This window comes from Ammospiza nelsoni, chromosome 1, assembly GCF_027579445.1.
Source record: "Ammospiza nelsoni isolate bAmmNel1 chromosome 1, bAmmNel1.pri, whole genome shotgun sequence".
Taxonomy (NCBI): Eukaryota; Metazoa; Chordata; class Aves; order Passeriformes; family Passerellidae; genus Ammospiza; species Ammospiza nelsoni.
The window spans coordinates 71435309-71457661 of NC_080633.1; the positions used below are offsets into that span (position 1 = coordinate 71435309).

The 22353-nt window shown below is 42.1% G+C and overlaps 1 protein-coding gene across 1 annotated transcript; it reads left to right on the plus strand.

The window, feature by feature from the left end:
- The first annotated feature begins 1609 nt into the window (after positions 1-1609).
- LOC132080546 (MARVEL domain-containing protein 3-like) lies at positions 1610-21461 on the plus strand. Its single transcript, XM_059483763.1, has 4 exons — positions 1610-1660; positions 2779-2934; positions 6302-6462; positions 19888-21461. Exons 2-4 carry the CDS (start codon positions 2819-2821, stop codon positions 20586-20588), a joined length of 978 nt encoding a protein of 325 aa, XP_059339746.1. The 5' UTR covers positions 1610-1660; positions 2779-2818; the 3' UTR covers positions 20589-21461.
- The last annotated feature ends 892 nt before the right edge of the window (positions 21462-22353 follow it).

Here is a 22353-nt window from a genome sequence, read left to right on the forward strand (position 1 = left end):
CAAGGTGAAAATGGTAAACAGCAAAATAAGCTGTTAACACAGCTCAACCAGAGCAGGGAATCACACTCCTACCACACTTCAAAACATGTACTTTGAGCCTTCAATTCCTGTAGCTATCTCCTCATTTCAGGGACAGCAGCTCCTCTGTTACCTGTGTGTTACTTACAGGGGATTTTGGATTTACTTCTGCCACGGGACTGCACTAAAGGCTACATATCTTAGCCCAAACTCACAAAGCACTGGTACCCCGAGCTTGCTGCTGTGAAAGTCCTTGGAAGGAAAGGGATTTCCTGCTCCCAGCTTTTGTGCAGGACAGTGCCACAGCATAGGGAAGCTTTCCAAAGCTCAGTATTAGCTGGGCACGGTGTCATGTTAACACCATCATCCTGTTTCCCAGGCACAGGCTGCTTTTGTGTACAGGACTGCACAACCAACAAGCCATTTGCTGCAATTCCGGTTCAAGAGCCTGTCCAGACTCTCTCCAAAAAGAGATTATAAACACCAACAGAAGGCATCCTGAGGACACCAGCACATTGTTCCTCTGTAAGAGAAACATCACAGGCTGGCAGCAGGGCGACATAGCCCCTGCCGATGCTCCAAAGGGAGGGCTTTCAGCAGAGACCAGGGAAGGAGACTGCATGCATTCACATGGCTGTTTATCCAAAACATGGCTCTGCACCAGAGGAGAGTTTATCTGCTTACCTCCCTGTGCAACCTGTCGAGTGTAACACAGGCCATTCCCACACAGCTGCTCCTGGGCACAAGTTTTACCATCATCTTTTACCTCCTTCCCTTCACCCCCACTAACCCCCCATTCTGTGGGGCTTTCTGCCCTGAACGCTGCCAGTCAATGGAGGTGACTTTAGAAAAACAACAAGGCAACCTGTGGGGACGTTGAATTTCAACTTTATTAACCCTCAGGTTTTATATCCTTGGTGACCAAATTCTTCCTCAGCACTGTAGGGCACAGGAACATTATTTTACTAAATTAAAGAAAGGCCGGCTTGTGGTGTGCTCCCAGAGACCAGCCCATCCCCAGAGCCCTCGTTCCTATTCACTGGGGAGGAGGAAAGGGCAAGGACGCTGGTGCAAGGTTTGGAGTGCAGATCCCATGAGGAGCGCCTGAGGGAGCTGGGGGTGTTCAGCCTGGAGAAAAGGAGGCTCGGGGGTGATCTTATCGCTCTCTACAGCTGCCTGGAAGGAGGGTGTAGCCAGGTGGGAGATGGCTTCTTCTTCCAAGGAACCAGCGACGGAACAAAAGGACACAGCCTCAGGCCGCGCCAGGTGAGGTTCAGGACATCAGGAAGAATTTCTTCACATGAAGAGTGGTTAGACATTTGAGTGAGCTGCCCAGGGAGATGGCAGCCTCACCATCCCTAGCGGTATTTAAGGAAAGCCTGGACGCGGCACTCAGTGCCATGGTCTGCTTGACAAGGCGGTGTTGGATCGCAGACTGGACGTGATGATCGCAGAGATCTCTAGCTCATTTCCAACCAAACCGACCCTGTGATTTCGCAACTCTGCTCACCTTTCCCGGCTGCCGCGGCAGGAGCGGCGGGGCCGGGCCCGGCAGGGCAGGCGGGAGGCGGCCGGGCCGAGAGGGCGGTGCCGGCGGCGGCGGGAGCTGCTGAGGGCGGGACGGAGCTCGGCGCTCCCTCAGGTGAGGGCCGGGGGTCGCGGGCCTTGGCCCCGGGGAAGCGAAGGTGCCCGCGGGGGGTGCCCGGTGTGTCCCGGTGTGTCCTGGGGCAGCGCCCACGCCAGGGCCACCCCCGGGGCCCCACGGGGGTCTCGGGTCGCTGCGGCGGCACCTGGAACCTTTCCCTGCGGAATGGCTCCTGCCCTCGGGGGAAGGCGCTGTCTCTTTCCCTCTTAGATGTAAACAGAAATGAATGTATTCATTTATTTTTGTATGTTTATCCTAATTTATTCCATATTTTTGTATGCTTATATTTGTTGACTTTATAGCGCCCAAAAGAGATGGAGGAAGGCTATCAAGCCTTGATCAGTGCAAATTAAACCGACTGCTGACACTTCTGCAGGGATGATGAAGGGCTGTGATGAAGGCAAATGAGCCTAAAGATTGCTCAGGTGTTTGAAGTCTGTTTCCCTATTTTACAGGTTTGGGCTTAATCGTGTCGCACTTGGAAAGATAAAGACACTTTCAGCAAATAACAAACTGGTGGTATTTAATACGGAATTATCAGGGTGAAGCTTCTTGCCAGCTTGCTTTCAGCCCAGCACAGCTTTGCCTGTACCTAATGTTTATGTAAATCGTAGGCAAGGTTTGGTAGTGACTCTGCTTACACCCACGGGTGCCCTCCTCTTAGAAACTCCCAGGACAAAGGTCACAGCCTGCTCTTCCAGACTTCCCTGTGCCAGGGGCAGCTGTGTGCACACTCGTGCAGTGCACTGGCACTTGCTGGGCTTAATGCTTTACCTGAGACACAACATTGCAGATGACGAGTCTCAGTTCTTGGTGGACACGATCCCTTGCCCTGGCAGCAAAGGCAGGAGAATCAGAGCAGGCCTAGTAAATAAGCTAAGTGCAGTAAATGTCAGGTACAGAAACATTGCTCTTGCTTGATGAAAACGAAAAGGTAAAGAAAAAATTCCTGCTTTAATGAAGTTACTTTGTAGTTTAAAGGGTTTTACTTCCTTCACCCAAACCAAAGAAGTCTGTACTAATTTTGAATCAGCATTTAATGGAAGTGAGTGCTGGTCAATGAATAACTTTTAAGTGGAGCAATAAAATGAACTGGTTTTATTTCTCTGGCTCAGGAAGTTATTTTAGAAGGAAAGAACACATCTGAGAAACAAGATGTCTCATGCTGGGAGTCGATACCAAGATAAGCAACACCGGCACCATGAGAACCATAGATCTGGCAGATACAAGGAAGACAGAAGAGCAAGAAAACCATACCCACACAATGCAAGGTACGTCCTTTCTTCTCAGAGAAATAGATCACAGCAGGTCTATAATGTCTGCCTTCTCTCTGCTTCTAAATAGGCTTAATTTACAATAGTAAAGAAAGCTTTTACTCAGCTGTGAAAGTGTGAGCATACTGCACTTGGAAGGGAGCTATTTTACACTTAGAAATTTAACCTTTTTTCTTTGTTTTGAGCTGGAGACAGGACAGAAAGGCTGTGTAACACAGGCAGAGATGTTAATTTCCTGGGATGATCTCAGTCAGGTTGGGTGACAAGTAGGTGAAATGTGGCTATGAGTCTTTGTACAGTTCCTGAAGACACTGGTCAGCAGGTGACAGCAAGCTGTGGCTTGCCAAATATGCACTGCTTAAATAAGAATGTTACATGACTGAGACCAGCACAGGGACTTAGTGAACTCTCAAGTTGCTGTGAACATGTTCCTGTTAATCTGAAATAAAATTACTTTCAGTAGTCACTGTCAATAGATGAGTGCTTGTTGAAGTGTCTAAGGCTGTTGGCAGCACTTGAGAGTGGGTCAGCCCCTACCAGCACAATGAGCAGATGAACTAATGAGTTTCCAGTGCCAAATAAACTCTTAGGCTATTGCACTTCTCCTTCCAGCCTGGCCTGGCTGCAGCATGCTAGACGTGAGCTTAGGCTGTTTTCCTTTTAGGTCATGCCAGTGCGTGGCTGCACTGTAGGAGAGAGGTCTGTAGATCCAAACATCACTGGCAAATTGGCCATGGCAGCAGAGTGTTCATCTCTGCCATTTAGTGTCTGGGGACACGACTGTAGGAGATTTTAAGAATAAGGGCAAACAGGGAGAGGAGATAAATATAATGGAGATTATTGAAAAGCTGAAATACTGAAGTACTCCCTCATAATATGCATTTTTGTAAGGAAAACAGGATGACAATAAAAGGAGCAGAGGAGAGCACTGTGTGGACTACAAGTAATACTTATGGATAAGTATAAAACACTTGAATAGCACTAAAACTATTGCATCATGAATGTAGCTAATGAATTTTTTTTTCTGTCTCTCTTAAATTATGAAAATTGGAGAGAATTGGGAAAAATGACCAGCCTAAGAATCATCCTCCGAGGCTGAATGCCTGTCCTTAGCAAAAGCAGAGATTGGCAAGCAATATAGTTAAATTATCTTGAACATATTAGAAATGAGAGTAGCTAATGCCAGTAACACATTAATAGCACAATGGAGAGAAAAAGAAAAAAACAAAAGGGCTGGCGGTTTGATGTGGGCTTTTTTTTCCTTTCATGTGTAGCATAATATAAGCAATGTGTGAGAGGCTAGCAATAAATTAAACCACCACTTTTTAATAAAGCACTTCTCTGGATTTCTTGGTTTTGCTGTTATTTTTATGTGTTTGGACTTGTACATCGAGAATTGATGGATGGACTGTAAAGGTTCACAGACATCCCTGTATCCACCAGGGATTAGAGGAAGGGAAGCTGCAGTTGCAAATCTGTAACAGCCGTGAAGATAATTCTTAGAGTCAAGTCAAGCATCTGGGGGCCATCAGACCCCACTAAAACTGATTGAAAAACTTTTCTGTCAGTTGTTTTGAAGGAGTTTGGCTTAACCCAACAGCATTTTCTCTGCTTGGTTCTCATCGAGTTCTCATGGGTTTTGGTGAAAACTTTGGCTGATCGATCAGAAGACCAGCAGACCCTGTAATGAAATACATGGGAAGAATTTCGTGGAAGCTGTACTTTGGGTTCCTAATACTTTCATCCCTGATGAACTAGACTTTCTAGCCAGAGTACTTCTCTTTCCAAATGCATTTTTGTCTGAAACTCCTACAGCAACCTTCCTCCCAGTGCTGAGGAGAATTACCTAGAATGGTAAAATCCTCAAGAAAAACAACAGCAAAGGTGGCCAGAACAGGCCATAGTGAGAAAAAAAGGCATCTAAAAAAAAAGATTTTTTTCCCTCTAAATGTGCTTTGCTGCTGAACATTGAGGCAGGAAGGGGGGTTGGTTTGATTTTTTGTCTTGTTTTGTTTTCTGGCAAGTAACAGGAAACAATAGAGAGAAGCAGCTGCATCAGAAGTACCAAAGGGATTGCTTTCAAGTTACTGGAAGTCTTATAAATCACACAGCTTATTTAATTTATGTGACACAGCTGCACAGGATGCTTTGGTAGTTGCACAAGACATAGGACAGAGGTCAGAAAAATCAGAAATGTTTCAGCCAAATAGAGCTGTTGGCAGCTAAACACGGAGACGTTAGCATTGGTCTTGTTATTGAATGTCTTAATTAAAATGTAAGAACTACAAAGAACATGATTTAATGTGGATGAACGAGATAATATTGGGTCTGGAATTGGATGAAGATAAACCTTAGTTAAGTGCAGTGATACTAGGAAACAGAACTACAGTTGAAAATGCTGATCTGTGGATAAGAAATTCAAGATAAAAAGGAATACAAAGAAGACTTTTAAAACTAATAATGCTGAATGAGACTTAAAATACCCTTTAATAACAAACTCATCCAGCTGTACCTTGAAAAAGGCAAGCTCCAGTTCTTCTTCAGATGAGGGAGAAAATTCCTGTTAGACCACACAAAAATTTGCAGCCAATGTTTCTTTTAACTTGAGTGTTAGCTCACTTTAAAGGGAAAATTGCACTTTTCCTATAAAATAACCTAAATCTCACCAACTTTAAAAATCATCAGGCTTCAGATATGGAGCTTATGTCATTGCAGAAAACTGGACCATTGTATCAATGAAGAGACTAACTGGAGACAGGAAAATGGATCTTTTTGGGGAGGAGGGTTGATTTTAGATTCTTCTTCAATTATCTTCAAGGACCTAAAAAATTTGAATAAGCTATTTTTTCCCTAGTTTAAAATCTTTATCTGTTTATTTTAATAGCTTTTATTCTTTTAAAAGACATCTTTGTGAGAGACGCTAGTTGAAAGTACAAACACCCATTAAACAGTTGTGCTACTTTGCACGTGTCTTATTCCAAAATCTCTCTCATTTCTATTATCTGGCCTGCTATGGACTAGCTAAATTGTTTGGTTTTTGTGAAAAAGCTGTTATTTCCTCTTTTTACCTTTTGCCAGTTCAGCCAGCCTACCCAGTGAGTACACTGTTTTCCAAAATAAGGACCATTGAATGCAAATATCCTTGTGAACATGGATTTATGCAAGTTTTTGGGATATTTGCTTTCAAAACAGGCAAGCAAAAAAAGGTCAGAGGCCTATGAAGCAAACTAGTTGCTTCCACTGAGAGGAGCATCTGATAATTTCTCATGTTCTAATGTTCAGGAGGACATTAGAACATTCATTTCTCATGTTCAGGAGAGACTATGACCTAAAGTATAACCATGAGTTGTTTACTCCATTGTAGAGACATTCGAGGTGGCCAGCACTCAAGGACTTCTCCTGTTTGCTCAGACCCTTACTCTAAAACCTCAGGAACAGCACACGAGTATTTTGGCCCACCACCAGAGTTTTATCCTCCCAAGGAGAGCTTCTCAATGAAGTGTTCAAAGGTATGCACAACAAGAGGTATGTGAGACTCTTATTGCCTGCCATCCACCCCTCTCCTTCCAAGGACTTCTCTTGGATTTGGTTTCTGTGTTTAGAAGCACACCAAAGTGGAGCTGGAGGAATATTATAATAAAAGAAAACAAATGGGGGAAAAACAAACCTACCAAAAAAAGGGCCACAAGGACTGAGAGAGTTAATGAATGGCATAACTGAGGGTTATGCCATTTTAGACACCTAAAGGCAATATTTATACAGATATTTAGATACTTGAAAATACATCTCTGGGATGTGCATCCAGAGCCCCAGGGTAGGTCATGTGTGTAATCAGCCAGTCTGTGCAACAAGAGTTAGCCTTTGGGATTTAGGAATAAAATAGATATTTACAACTGTGAGCAGTTTAGAGATGGCTCTTGAAGGTTTGATGATAGTTTGTTTCCCAATCATTCTTCTCACAGTTTTTATCAATTCTGGATTTACTCCAGTTATCACTCATACATCTTTATAAAGCATCATTGCGGGAAACAAATTTTTTTTCTGGACATGAATCCAATTAAACAGTTTTGGAGAAATAACTTGGGTTTTTCTTAGGAAGAAAGCAGCTGCAACAAGGACAGAAATGAGCCTTAATGTGGGAGGAAATCAGCCTTAGTAAACTCATTCCTGTAAACTGAAAAAAAAGAAGTTGTTAAAATATTCATTACCCTTGAAAGTTTTCCCTCTTTCAGGGCACTGATCATTCTCACCTTGTCTGTAGGAAAGCTCCACTGCAGTCTGAGTTGAATTTGCAGCTAGGTGCAAAATCTTTGGCTGATGTCTATAAATAGACTTTCAGTGTCCTCCAGTAGAGAGAAAAGTGAAGAGATTAGCTGTTGGAAGTAAATTAAAGCACATAATGTTAGATTATTTCTTCACTCCATGTAGGAAACTTAAGTAGCACAATCAATTTAGTATTTCTCTGTATGTGGATCTGTGAATAATTTTAAGAGTGAGATGAACTATTTTGTCTTAAAAATATGTTATGTGTATTAGTATGCAGTTTGGTTTTCATTTTCAGATGTAACTGCAAACATTAGTAAAAGTTTAATGACATGGAGCCATACTGATATTTTATCTATTATAAAATTATATCATCACTTTCTTCTTTAAACAAACTGAATTATTTTAACTTGTCTGAAAAGCTGCATAAAACTCTATGTCCTATTTTATCAGAGCTTTAGAAAAATGGAGTGGCAAGTTAGTTTTAGTTTCCAGTTTCACTGATTGCTTGGACTTATGGATAGCTTAATATCAATATCTGGGGGGTTTTCCCCCTGCATTTGCTTTTCATTATTTCAGTGCATTAAACCTAATTAAGATTTTTTAAACGTCCTAGTTTTGGATAAATCAGTTGACAATGATGATTTTACTCCCACCCCTCCCCCAGGTATTGCTCAGTGTTTTTCAAAAATTTCATGTCTGAGCTTGCAGTGGAGGAGGGAAAAGAGATCATGCAGAAAATAAACTCTTTTATTAGCAACCTTATTTCAAAAAATAAAATATATTGAAGGTTGATAAGATTGTGAGAATGTTACTCTCCTGTTTAGTTTCTGGAAGTACCAAGATTTAGCAGACTTTACTAGAATTGTTTTGCAGAATTCTGTATTCCCTGCAGTTATGGTAGATGCTGTAAATGAACAACATGGATTGTTTACTAAGAAGTCAGTACTTTGGAGATGCAACACTTTAGACCATGAAATGTTCCTGTAAATACTTATTAACCATCTCCTTCTTTTGCCAGTGATTTATCAGCACTCTGGTGAAATTTCCCCTTCCCAATCACCATAATTTTAAAATAAACTAGACTCAAACAAGGCTGGGAAATCAAGTGATGAAACACAGTCTTTCCCAAAGCAACAACTGAAATGTGAACCTCAGTTTTTGACTGTCCACTAAGTAGTTGAGCTTTGGGGCTTTTATCTTTTGCCTAGCAAACAAACACCTAGGTTATGTTCTTTATGCATTTTGAGCAGTTCAGCAAACTAGAGAGGAATTCTATACAACCAGAGCTATGAATAGTATTTGCTTCACCCAGATAGTTCTCCCTTCATCCATGGTTTTACCAGCTATATCCCAAAATCTCAAAGCTGAATTTGAGAAATAAGCAGCTGGATTTTTTAGGGATCCTTTAAACAGCTTAGGACCTTAGGATGCTTTAGAACCTCATTCTCCTGTCTTTGTTATTACCCCTGTCTCTCCCTATTCCCTGTCCCCTTTTTTTCCCCCCACAACCACATTAGGGCAATAAACCCAAATATAGTGGAAGAAAAAACTGATACTGACCCCTTTTGCTGGTAGGAACATTTGATACCATCTAAGAAACTTCAAAACAATCTGCTCTTTTTTAATCCTTGCATCTTGAAAGCAGAAGGAGAAAAAAGTCTGTCAAAATATTATATGAGGGATACCTATTCAAAGCCATTCGAGTGGGATCACAGGGATAGCAGTGCTGCATCATACAAGGCACTTCATCAGTCTTCCCCCCCAGAAAATGGACTAAAGTACAAACTTAGGAGGACCATCAAAGTTTGGACCAGTAGAGAGTAAGCTGTCTTCTGGAATAGACTCCAGACTTTGGATTGGTGGAATTTCCTGAACTGGAAGACTGCACTCACATCTGTTGTGTTTAATACCTCTTTACAGGCCTATGAAATTGGTTTAATTCTCTGCTGAATCGCTTTTTTAAATGTTTGACCTTCACATTGCCTTAAGATAAGGAGTTCCAGAGCTTCACTTGAAGTACTACTGTTTCATTCCTTAGAATGTTTAAAGGAAGGTGTTTCTGATTCTGATGGTATTCTAAATATGTAGTGATAATCTCATATATTCAACTTCTCTATGAGATTTATGGTTTTAGAATGAAGTCTTCCCTTTTTCCCTGTGCCCCTATTGCTTCTTCACAGATTGAACAATAGCCAGCTTTGGTCAGTTTTCCAGTCTTATACCTTTTCCAGGTCTACCACACCTTTTTGAGATAGGCTGACCAGAAATGCAGTAAAAATTCCCTATAAATTCCAGAAATAATCAGACATCTGCCTAAAGGCTCTGGTTCTGTAATCCTATTCTAATGCTTCCTAGCTTTTGTGTGGTGTTTGACTGTCAGTGAACACTGAGCTGATGTCTTCAAAGAAAGCTACCTGAAATGGAAATGCTTTGCTTAGAATCCATCTGTGTGCTCTGTCACAGGGGCATTGGTGTTTGTGGGTGTTTCTGTACAACCATGAGGTGGAGGTTGCTTATTAAACACTGATTTCATTAATTGTTCATTCAAAGCTTGAGCTCTTAGCAGCCTACCAATTTTACTGTTGGCAAGCATGAAGAAATTTTTATTATTATTTTTATTAAAGCAGACTTCACCATCTCAGTTTTCAATCTTTTCAGTTCATTAGTCTGTGCATCCACCACAGTATTTTGGTATGTAGTTTTGAGCTGAACATGCTTGGAACTTCCACTTGCAGATCTTTGGGCCATATTGCAGAGCAGACCCAGGGTGCACAAACAGTATTTTCTTTGGATAGAACTAAATGAAAGGGTGAGCTGTAACTACTAGCAGGCACTCTTTGGAACGAAGTAGAGCCGAAAAGAAATACTTCTCTCTCCCCAAAAAATGCCTGTCCTGTAGTCCCTGTGTCTTCAACAAGATTTGCAACACTGCAAATCCCCTCCCACTGCACTGCCAACATGGGCACACTGGTGACAGGCAGCACAAGCCAGAGATTTCTCCCTTAACTCTAGCTGCCTGAAAACTGGCTGCTTCCTTTTTATTATCCTTTAACCACTGCTAACCAGTGAAATGATTGTTTATCTCACAGGAGCTTGGGTCGTTTAAGCTTGTGTCATTTCTTCATATATCTGCTGATTCTTTTAAGTAACTTGCCTGTAAAACTCTTGACTATTCCCCACTATGCTGTCTTTATGTCTAGTTTCTAGATGTTGGGTAATTTTACATAGAAAAGCTACACTTGTGGGCCTGCAGGTTACAGATCAAAAGGCTGTGGAAACAGAAGTGTGCCACCTTCTGTTCCTGCAGTAGTGAAGCAGATTGAGGGGACGGCTTATAGACTTATCAAACTGCCTAGATGCACTGTATAATTTCTGGGAATTTGAAATAAACTGTGATAAAGACAAACCTTTCATTAAGTAAAGAACTGCTGCTTGCAATAGCCATTTCTTACTGCTTACACACAATATATTACATATGTCATTTAAAGCAGCACCTCTTGAAAACAAGAGTTTTTTGACCTGGGGATGCTTAAGGCTGAAATTCTGTCAGAAGGAAGCATTCAATTTGCTTTTCACAGTGCAAGTAAAATTTATGTAGTTCTCTCTTCTATGTAGAAAACCTAAATTAGTAACCATTTTGCCTTTCAAATAACTCCCCTAGATATACTTAAAATATAACCAAATTCAGTGCTTTTGTTTAGCAGATGGAATGAAAAAAGTGTTCAAGGTTGGCTGCCTTCCTTCACCTCAGGGAAAGGAAAAGCTGAGTTGAACCCAGGAGTGAATTGTTGATAATAAATTGGCCTCAGATATTTGGTCACTTGACCTTCAAAACTTTTAATTTTCTTTTTATTATATTTATTATATTGGTGTGAAAGTAGTGGAGCAATGCAATTCTTGGATAATGCCTCCTGTAGTTTTTCTTAAACAGCGAACATAAAATTAAGTTTCTGCCATCTTTGGTCAGTATGTGACTCAGAAAATTACTTGTGCTTTTGCTTTCTATAGAATTGTACTGTGCTGGTCATGATTCCTGAGCAAATAACTTTTTTTCTTTTTTTTTTCAACCCATTTGGCCTTTAAGGGAGACAACACTGAAAAGGTTACAAAACAGTTTGTGAGGGAGCAAGTATAATTGAATCCCTGTTCTTTGCTGCTATGAATACAGCTTTGCTCCTTGAATAGTGTTAGATTTCTTAAGCATATTGTAGGCACTTCCAAACAATCATGCCTTTAGCCTACATTCTAACATCCACAATTGTTAAAACCTTCAGACCAATTTCCTCTCAGAAAAAGACAGCATTCTGGTTTGTAACAACATGAAAAGTCTCCAATTTCAAGCATAGCCAGGAGGAAATATCAAACTGAATTTCTTTGGAGGAGGAAATAGAATTAGGGAGTAACAATGACTTTCTCCAGGATACATTCATGCACTAACAAGCCGGCATTAATTCAAATGTAAACATCTATAAGCTTTTGTTTTTACAAAACACAGTCAGTTTTTTTCCTCTAGAGCTATGCATGCTGGGAAATACTCATAGAGTAGAAAAAAATACTGAGATGAAAAGTTAGCCAAGACACAAGGTTCACACAAATAAAAACTCGCTTTGAGTTATGCCGTTGTTCTCAGCCATAATGCTGCTGTTGTTTCTTGTTCTATGTTGTGATACTGTTCCTCCTGGAGTCAGACGTGGGAGCAGGAGGGGGAAAACATTTTGTGGAGGACTCGTATCGCTTTCAGTGCCCTGGAGATGTTGGGGGAGAATAGTGGTCTGCAAGAGGCATTGGACTGAAGTAAAGAAATCTCCTGTACCTTCAGGGATGCACATCCAAAAACACTGAAGGGTCATTAAATGTGCATAGTGCAGGTAACTCTGTGTGTGAAAACAAGCATTTGCCAAGTACATTCAGCAGCACGTTGCATCTTTTGGCAATGCAGGACACCTGTATTCCTGTGGGAGCACCCAAAAGGATTAGAAACTGTTGTGTTTTGTAGTCACCATCTTCACATTTTGCCCCCGCAGTGTGCTGTGCTTAGTTCCTTTAAATTGTGCCCAAAGCTGCTGAACACTGTTCCTGTGGCAGTTAATTTCCATGTATTTCTGCCTAAGAAGGGAGCACTAAGGTCCCCTATAGTCTCATTGTAATTACACAGCTTCCCCTTCTATCTTTACAAAGTATATGTGACTAACAGGCTGAGGTTGCCATCAAGTTTTTTAATCTTGTAATTGTGCAGACAGATGATATTAATAGTGGGGATTGGATGGAGCTGTGCAGATTAAAATAATCCCAGTTATTCAAAATGCTTAAAGCAGCAGAGTAACAAGATACAGCAGCAGAGCTGCAGGTAACCTTCCTTCCTGTTCTGATGTTAAAGTATTTCATTTGGAGCTCAGTCCTCTTCACTGTGAAATACAAACAGCCTTGAGCAGTTGGCTCTATAAAAACACTCAGGAGAGCTACACTACTTGCAGATGCCAAATCCTACCTTTAGCAAACTGTTGCCTTGCCAGCACTCGGGACTTCACTCTGCCCACGTTTTCATATGAAATTATTTTCATCCACCTTTTGGCATTGTGCTAACATGTACACGGTTGTTTTTAGAGAAGGGAGAGCTGCAACTGAGAAGACTCACTGGAGTTGGCAGGGGAAGATGCTGGCAAAGTTGCTGTTAGCTGTTAGGTGTGTGTTAGACTCCAGTCCATGCTTCCCATACTGGCAAATCTTAGGTTTGCTCGCTGCCATTACAGAAGAAGAGTTACAGCATCTTTCCTGTGAGAGAACCAGGTTTGTCTTCCCTACATCTGACCCAAATTATGGGAACAAAGGGAAACTCTTCTCTTTAAAAAGTGGCTCACAAAGCCAATTGATACAGCAGACAGACTATCTATTGAATGTAGCTCTATTTCTTGAGCAAGTGATCCTAGCTCTCTTAAAGGAGAAAAATCCACCCAGACAGGAATGTTGCTCACCAAGCGTGACAACGTACAATTAGGGAAGTGAATGAGAAGCTCGGGTTCACAGGTGCCTCCAACCTGACCCATCTTCAGCCAGGCTATGATTACTTAAAGAGCAATAACACCCCAATCTTTGTACTTCCTAAAGGTGGCTTAGTTTCAGTTCAAACAGAGGGAGTGGCCGTGGAAAGTTGGCTTACAGAACAAGAACGTTTCATTGTTTTCTGAACTCCTTTTAAAAAAACTCCTGCAAGCTGGTTTCAATACCAAGACACTTGTTTACTACTTGAAAGAACTATTGGTACATTAAGAAAAAAAGGGGAAAAAAGGCCATTTCCTGAAATGTAGACTGTGAGGTGACCATACAGGGACCTACCAGTGCTACAAATAGAATGCAGCCTTTTACAGTTGTTAAATTTAAGCAGTAGTGTCAAATACTACAGTTTAATGCAAGATCTTTTGCTTCCCACCCTCTCCAAAATTAGGAAAGATGACTCATGCTCAATTAGCAGGAGAGAAATCATGAACATTCTAGAAGTGATGCTTTAAAGAACTACTGGGTACAAGTAAACCATAGCTGTTTTTCCCAGGCAAGGGCTGGGTTGTATTGAAACTGTCTTACGGTGGTGGGAAAATATGGGAATAGAGGATGATGCAGTAATTCTACAATTTAAGTCCACCCTTTCCTGTGAAAATTGGACAGCACTTTTTAGAGGATGGGAAGTTATTAAGCAGAAAGAATAGAGCAGGTGGGATAGTTGTTCTTTAAGGGAAGAGGATACACAGAAAAAACAGGATAATACATTTGGATCTGAGCACTCTGTGAATGCAAGACTTCTCTGAGTCATTAAAACCAAGGCTGGTCATCCTTTGAGATTTCCTAACAGTGTGATTATCTTGACTAAAGAGACACAAATTATTAAAAGGTTATAATAAAGTTTTTTTTGTAGAGCACATAAATAATTTAATTTTCCCAGTTTTAAACTATTTTTTCAGTGATTTCCAGTAAGATGGATATCTCAAATGAGCATAAGTGTGTTGGGCACATCCATGCAATTTAAATGCATTTGGCTCTGAGTATGTGCATCCCTTGGGTCCTCTGAAAAGCCAAGATTTTGTTGGTGTTACATTGCCTAATTCTTGTGTTTTAGGGTTGGGTTGTTTTTTTTCTGCCTTTGATTTTAGCATGACTGAGAGCTAAGTCCCACCACTGGCTGAAGAACACAGAGACCTGCAAAAATAATAGTGGTATGGGGGCTTGGGGGGCATTTCTTTGTTTATGAAAAATCTGTGTATTGCCCTTATTCTGCTTTAGTAAAGCTGGTTGAATTCTTGTTACTGGTGTCAGTAAGATCTTGCTTTCAACCTAAGTGGAATAATGGTATTAAAAGAAAGGTATTAAAACATCTTTGCATCCAGATTTTATATTTTTGATCTCTTGCAACTTTTGTCTTCATTTCTTTTTCCTTGTTCAGTTCTCCTCCTCTGTTTTGATTTCTCCCCATTTCTGTCACATTTTGTCCCCTTCCAAAAGCAGAACCAAACCTGCTTTACTTTGAATTTTTTTTTCCTTTCTCCTTATCTTTTTCCTCCTTCTACTGACTCAGTTTAGCATAGGGGTGACCGAAGCTGCATTGAATTGTGCCTTCAGTCTCTGGGGAATGCCAAAGCTGCACTGGCAAGAGATTTCTCCCTTTGGGATCCTTTTCAGGAGTGACTGCTGCTTTTGTAAGTTGCTGTATATGTTCAAAATACTTGTCTTATTTTTGAGGGGTAAAAGAAAAAATATAAAGATTACCCCTGAAAAGCAGAAAGCTTTTACTCAAACAGGGGATGGGGGGAAAGAAACAAAATACAGCTTGCAGTGAAAAAGGCTTGGAGAAAGTTTTCATGTGTGTTGTAGCTTCTAACTCCTCTCTTCCCTTCTCCTGGAGCGACCCCTAATGGGATGTGACATGGGTACCTCTGACCTGTGTGTCACCAGCCCTGCCACTGGGATCCAGGTGTCCAAGGGTGGCAGCCACACACCCCCAGGGCTGCCCTGGGTCCTGCTGGTCCCCAGTGGTATGTGGTCTGCAAAGGAAGCCCAGGGAGAAGGCAAGCCAAAATGGAGAGTGGTAGACATAGAATATTCTGGAAGTACACAGTGATGTTCACTGAAGAGGAGGGAATGATACAAAAAGAGACAGAAGGAGGAGTCCATGTGCATTCAGTGGAGGAAGAAGGTGACTTCTGTCCCAGATACAGTGGAGGGAGACACTTTTAAGGCCTTTTCCATTAGTATGGCCCTCATGGGATCAGGGGAGTTCAGATGAAAGAGCCAGAACTGTCTGTCCTGCAAATTCATTTATGGCAATTGCAGAAACAAAGGAACAAGCAAGAATTGACCATTCTACTTTATGTACACGTGTGTACATACACCATGACCCCCTCACCTGAACATCAGAGCTGCCCTGCCACAGTGCCTGGATGGAAATTCCTCTTTAGGCTTCTGACATGAGACTTGAGTGCACAGCTGAGTTGCTGGGTACCACACATTCAGCCACAATGTGGTCTTATGAGGCAGAGCATGTGGATTTAACAGTTCACCTCAGCTGAGAAGGGGAGTTTCTGGTCCTTCTCTGGTCCTGGCTGTTACTGCCTTTGCTAAACTCATGCCAACACGATTGCTCATCAGATGTGCTGTGAGTCACCTCAAGAGGCTAAAGCTGCAGAACAAAACCAAGAAAAGAGTTAAATAGTTTCCTGCTATTTTTAATTTATTTGAACAGCTCTTAGAAGGGCCTAATGTGGAGGTAAGGGAGAAAAGTAGGGACTGCCCAGCCATGAGTGGGAGCTGTTAAAGTCAGCTGCCTGTGGGTCTGTACCCTTAACCAGCCCACGTGTCAGCTTTGCTGGATGGTCAGGCCCACATTTGACAGAAGATAAAACCATTGTTCAATGGGTTGATGCCATGGAAATATCCCAGCAAGGAAAATAAAGGGAAAGAAAAAGTGAATAGTACATAAATAGTATAAATTGGAAGGCCATATCATTGGTTATAGCAGGAAGTGTACACACAGCAAAAGACAGCTGCAATCAGTAAAAATTAACAACTAGGATACATTGTAGTTACTATCCACTGTAGATTTTATGGAACTAATGAAACAATTCTCTGTAAATCTCTAGCAACACCCACTTCTAGATTGCAGCCCTTCTCCTCACCTTCAGTGCTGAAAAACAGTGCAGGAAAGAGGCATTGGAAAGGAAATAGGAATCCAGGAGCCCTAACAGGACTCCTGTAATTTATTCAGTAAGGAGAGTGCTCATTCCTAAAGCCAGGTGTTGATGGTGCTGATTTTAATACAAATACAAATGTGCTGATTTTAATACTAATGAGTAACATTTTAGGTAAATCCAAAGATGTTGAACCTGAAAAAGGAAAAAAATAACTAAACCAATAGAATTCTGAGCTGTTCAGCCCTTTGGTTATTTTATACTTAAATCTTGCAATGCATTCAGTGTTGCATGGGATTAGGGAATTACTGTAGAGATAAGCAACTTCCCTAAGGAAGACCTTTTGATTTCTGCAGATATAACTCCAAGACGACATGGCTAACTGGCCTGTGAAAGCAGAAATGGCAGGGCAGAATCAGAAGCGTGGCCAGTAACTCAATCCTTTCCAACAGCAGCACACTGCTTGACACAGGTCACTGCTAGGATGTGTGTGACCATACCTTGGCAGAGCTAAGATTCAAAACTTACCTGTCCTTTTATTCCTTATTCTCAAATCTGTCTCTATCCTGTTATACTCTATACTCTCTCTCTCTCTCTATATATATATATACTCTGTATACTCTCTATACCCTATCCTGTTATAATGTAGGATTTTGTATGAGCTTGTAACTATCACAGATTAGGGCTGCAAGAGGCTTTTAGGGTTACAGGGTTGGAACATACTGTAAGGCTTAATATTTCCATCAAAGCCCTGGTGATTATACAACGTCTTAGGCATTTCCACTAATTGTCTGCTACGTTTATAAACCCAGCTGGCTGTCATCATAGACCTGTAATTCATTCTACATACTGCTTATCATTTTAAAATTGTCTTTAATACAGGAGGCTTTGTTCTTGCACTTTCTTTAAAAAAAAATCCAAATTAATCTAGATGATACAAGTGATTGGTGAAGCAGCTGCTGCTGAACCTCTCTCCATTGTTTAGTCACTCTAATCAATTCTACAGCAGGCATGTGTCACAACTGTGCGGGTACATACAAAACCTGTCCAACCTGAAAGCCCTGTCTAAGGAAATTTTTCAGGAATGCCTTTAAAGCATCTACTGCTGTGGTCAAAAATACAGTAGACCTGCACCGATCACATTTGTCATCCTGTTATCAGTCAGCTCAGCAAAGTTAAGGGGTGGCATACAGAATGTGTGTGAACACACAGAAAGTTTTGGAGCAGCATCACTGAGGATTGGGGTCAGTTATAAATGTGGGGAGGGTAGCAGCAGGCGGTGACTACTTTGAGAACAGAAAATTGCCTTTTCCAAAGCTCAGCAAGGTGAGGTGGAGGAAAAGTTGATGCTTGGCAGGTCAGGGGGCCTCAGTACACACAGATGAAAAGGAAATTCTGAAGTCAGCAGCTGACTGATCATGAGTTCCCAACTACCAAGTAGCCAAACATACTTAAAATTTATGTTTCTCTTAATCAAATGGTCTTTCCTCCATGTAGACTTGTAAGAACTGTTTTCTGCTGCAACATCTATGAAATCAATAGTCAGCCTTTAGAAAGGGAAGTGCCCTCCTGCATCCAACACTGTCACACTAAGGGCCTTGAGGATCTAAGTTGACTCCCTGTATTTGGAAGGTATAACGTACAACTCAACTGAGTAGGCAGAAAAAATCCCCACCTGACTGAGTTCCAATTAATGTTCTGCACAGCTACTACTCTTTCAAAATACTATGAACAGTCCTAGTAAAGTGATGACTCTTTACCTATTAAAAATGATGCGTCTTTTGGCTGAATTATTTGAATTTGGTACAAGAAGTTCCAAATCCTAACTCCAGGGCCAAAAGTTAAATTTCTCTCTGCGTTTAGCTCCACAAATACGTCCTTTAAAATGCTTGAAGCCTCCTGAAGAGATTTGGTAACCAGCACAGATATTGCCCTGCTTCACAGAAGTGGTTGTACAGAAGGGTCAAAGAAAAGGCACGCTGCCATGCAGAAATCAGCATCACCTCTGAAGAACACAGAACACATACACAGAACTGCTCACTTGGTTCCTCTTGAACAAGTGGAAAATTTTTGTCTGCTCTAACTAACGCTACCTTCCTGTGCAGAGCAAGTGGCAGCAGGAAAGGACTCATTACCTTAGCCTTCTGTGGGGGGAGTAAGAAGGGGCAGAATGGGAATATATCTGATAATCCTTCATTTTGGCTGTCACTGGCTTGCTTTGGTTAGAAGCATCTGGCAACACAAGAGAGGAATTTGTTTATTTCCCTTGTGTTTCTGCTTCAGCCCTTCCTTTTCAAGCCCATACAGCCTTGACAACAACTGAGCCATTGCTCAAGAGGGAAATGCCATGTGGATCAGCACTAGTAGCATAAAATGAAAGTCTGTGTGCAAACCACAGATCCTGCTCCGCTTTAAAGACAAATATAGGACCACTGCGTCAAGCATCTTACATTCTTGGCTGTCAGACAGCAATGGAATAATAAGATTTACAATTCTGTAATTAACTTCAGAACTTTGGAGCAACACGCCTGACACGCTAAGGGTTTTCATTTCCCCAGTAGGCAACTCTAGCTGTGCTACTCTTCAACATCCGTCATGTTTGCTAATCTTAGTCTGACCCCTAGTGAGCTGTCACAGAATAATCAGATTTATCAAACAGGAGGCAGCTTCCTGAGAGGCTGCTACCACAAAAATAAGTAATTTCTCCCCTTTTCAGTTCTGAGTTTTGTTTGTATTTTTTCCCTTAAAGATATTACTACTAGCTTAACATAAGAAAAAGAGCCAACTCAGAAGTTGTAAGGCTTTCTTCTGAAGGTCAGGGTGTGAAAGAGTGCATATGACCTAGTATCAAATTTACTTAATTTATTTCTGCATACAAGGTGAGTTTTGCTTCCTTACCCTTACTCTCCTTTTTTGCCTTTTTTTTTTTGTGCAATCAGAAACACCTTCAGAGTTACGAGTGATTTTTGTCTCTTAAGGAGATAGAGTGCAAGTTGCATCTGGTTAGATAGTAAGTTGAAATTAACAAATATCTTCACAGAAAAAAAAAGGTGTAAGTTCAAGTAGTAAACGTGTTTTGAAGGACTGAAGTAACGTGCACGATTTTTCAAGCTGTTAGAAGCTTCTAGGTTTTTGTCAGCATCAGCCTCAGCATTTCTTGCTCAGTGTGTTTATGCCAAGTAGTTACAGGCCAAAATATAATCACTGTGCGCTTGCCTTGGCAGTAACACAAGCACTGTAAAATTTTTATGGATTTCTTTTCACTGCATGAAGATCCATCTATCAAGCACACTGACAAATTAAAAAAAGTAATTTGCCCAGCCTCTAAAATGTACCCGCGAGAATTCAGGCGTCTCTTTTTTTTTTTTCCCAAGTACTTTTCTGTAGCTGTAGCCAAGAGGAATATCTCAGTATTAGCACTCTCTGTCTATGATTTTGGTGTACTTCTGTCACCCACAGTTTGCACAAGATGTGGTTTTGACACCTATTCCCATTGTTCTGCTCCTCCCAGGCATTTTGAAGTTCGTGGAAATCACGGTTAACCTCCTGGTGCTGATTTGCGTGGGCGCTTCCCAAGCCTCCGTTGCAGGCTTCACGTCCCTCGGAGGTTTTGGATCCTTTAACCTGAATTCAGCCTACAGCCCCTTTGAGGGCATGGAGCTGCGGGAGGTGAGGGAGCTGGACATGCAGTTCACCCAGATGAGAGCCCCTTGCGTGTACGGCGGAGTGGCCTTCAGCTTGACAGCGGCCACGCTCACCCTCGTCTTCCTCGTCGTGGGGGCAAAACCCATCCATCAGCTCCGGACGGGGCTGCTGCTAGGTGAATGTGCTTTCAGCCTGCTGGCTGGCCTGGCGTACGTGGCGGCCGCGGGGCTGTACCTGCACTTTGTCAGGCAGGTGAACGCCACCGAGGTGTGCAGGAGGCGCGAGCGGCTCTACGCGCGCCGTGGCTACACCTCCATGAACTGCGACGTGCAGGGCGGCGACGCGGCCGTCGGCCTCTTCGGGGTCGTGGCTTCCTGCCTGTACTTTGCCAGCTTTGTGCTCTGCATCCTCGCTATCCGCACTGTCCGGGCCTTCCGGAGCCACGTGGCCAAGGCTCAGCACAGCCCCAAGGGCAGCCTTAGAGACAGAAGCGTCAGAAACCACCACACCGTGCACAGGAACTCTGAAAGCTCCCACAACGTCCAGGCTCTCGCCACGTTAGTGTGAAATCAGCTCTGGGACTGTGCCAGAGAGCTGAGGCTTCAGCAAAGGATGGACACTCACAAACAGGCAGCCAGCCCACAGTATATTTTCCTGCAAGGTGCTGAAGTGTGCATTGAATCACCAATTGCAACCATATTGCTACAATACGATGTAATAAAATCGACATTGAGTGACTGTTTTAACAAGGATTTCTGCACCGGTCTCTCAAGCTGGACTCCTGCATTTAAAATGTGTTTCATTGTAATGTTTTCATCCTGCACAGAGCAAATCCAAACAGCAGTGGGCTTTTAACAGGTTACAACTGCGTTGCTGCCAAACTTGAGCTAACAACCACTTCTTTCCCTCTCCCATGACATAGGGAATTGAACACACAGCTAGGATGGGCAGCTTTCAACAGATCCTCTGTCTGTAGTGTGTCCTGTTCCTTTATCCTACAGTGCTCACAAAGCAAAGAGCACCCGAGTGCTTCTCTGAATCCTGTCCGAAGTTACACTTGTAACCTTTTTTGCCTGGGCTAGTGAAGCGTTTTATCTTTGGAGTCATGGGGGTTTACTCATGCCGGTCATGTGCTCCCTGAGGAATGCCGCTGGGGGAACTAGCTGCAATGTCAAAGGCAGCATTCAGGGTCCTTATCCAGTTTCCTACTAGGTTTTCCCATCTGACTGAGCACAGATCAGAACCTGAGAGGCATCACGCCGGTCAAGTATCAGCTCAGTAAAGACACCATTTGTTTCTGTAAGCACCTAAACGAGGTTTGGCTTGCTGACTCCACAGCCAGTAGTGGGCAGAGCCTGAATCAGGAACATGCTGCCTGTCCTGGGAATGCTGTAACAATGACAGAAAGTACATGTATCCTTCCAATATCTAAACAGGCAAAGCATGAGTGAACAGCAGTAATTGTATGCCCCAGGGTTGAGAAAATAAATTTAAGAGAACATCTTTCAAGAGTCCTTTGTTTGAGGCAGATGAAACAGATCACTGGTCCTCAAAGAGGAGGGAGTGGGAGAAAGAAAAGGCTGTTCTTCAAGTGCATAAGATCTGTCAGCTTGAGAGGAGGGAAAGCTCTGGCCGTTTTCATTCTTTTCAATTTTGTCTGGCTCACAATCATTGCCCAGATGAGGCTTTTCTGAACCAAAGTAGAGCTTGTTCACTGCATACTTCATACATACATGTATGTATACACACACACAGAGATCTCAAAGGATTATGTTTGAGGCCAAACAAGAAAGCGTTATGGTTCTGATTAGAAGTGATTACATGAGCCTTTCCAATAAGTATCATTTATGTAATTCCTTAAACATCTCTTTAACACTTTGAACACCAAAAAGCTCCAAAGCATTATTATACTTATGGAGAGACAGGAATAGAGTTTTTCCAAACTGGCTATGACTCACAGTCATCATGGAGTCAGGAAATTAGGACTTTGATTTCTAGCTCTTTGCCAAAGCCCAGACCTTCTCTGGTATGCTGTAATCAGCTACAAAGTCTGTTCCAGGGATGTCTGGCATGCAGCTAAAGCTGCAGCTGACCACTTGTTGGGCATCTCTGCCTGCACTCCTGTTCTGTGCTACCTCTACATCTTGCAGAGTTTGAAAGCAGGCTTGGTTACACAATGACACACTGTTATTAACTTACACAAACAACACAAAAGCAGCACCTTGAAGTGACAAATTCAAAAGCTTAGGAAATGTTGCAGGTAAGAATGCATGAATTTAAATTGGTCCTTAAATACATGCACAATATGAATTTTAATCTCAGGGCTTCTTAC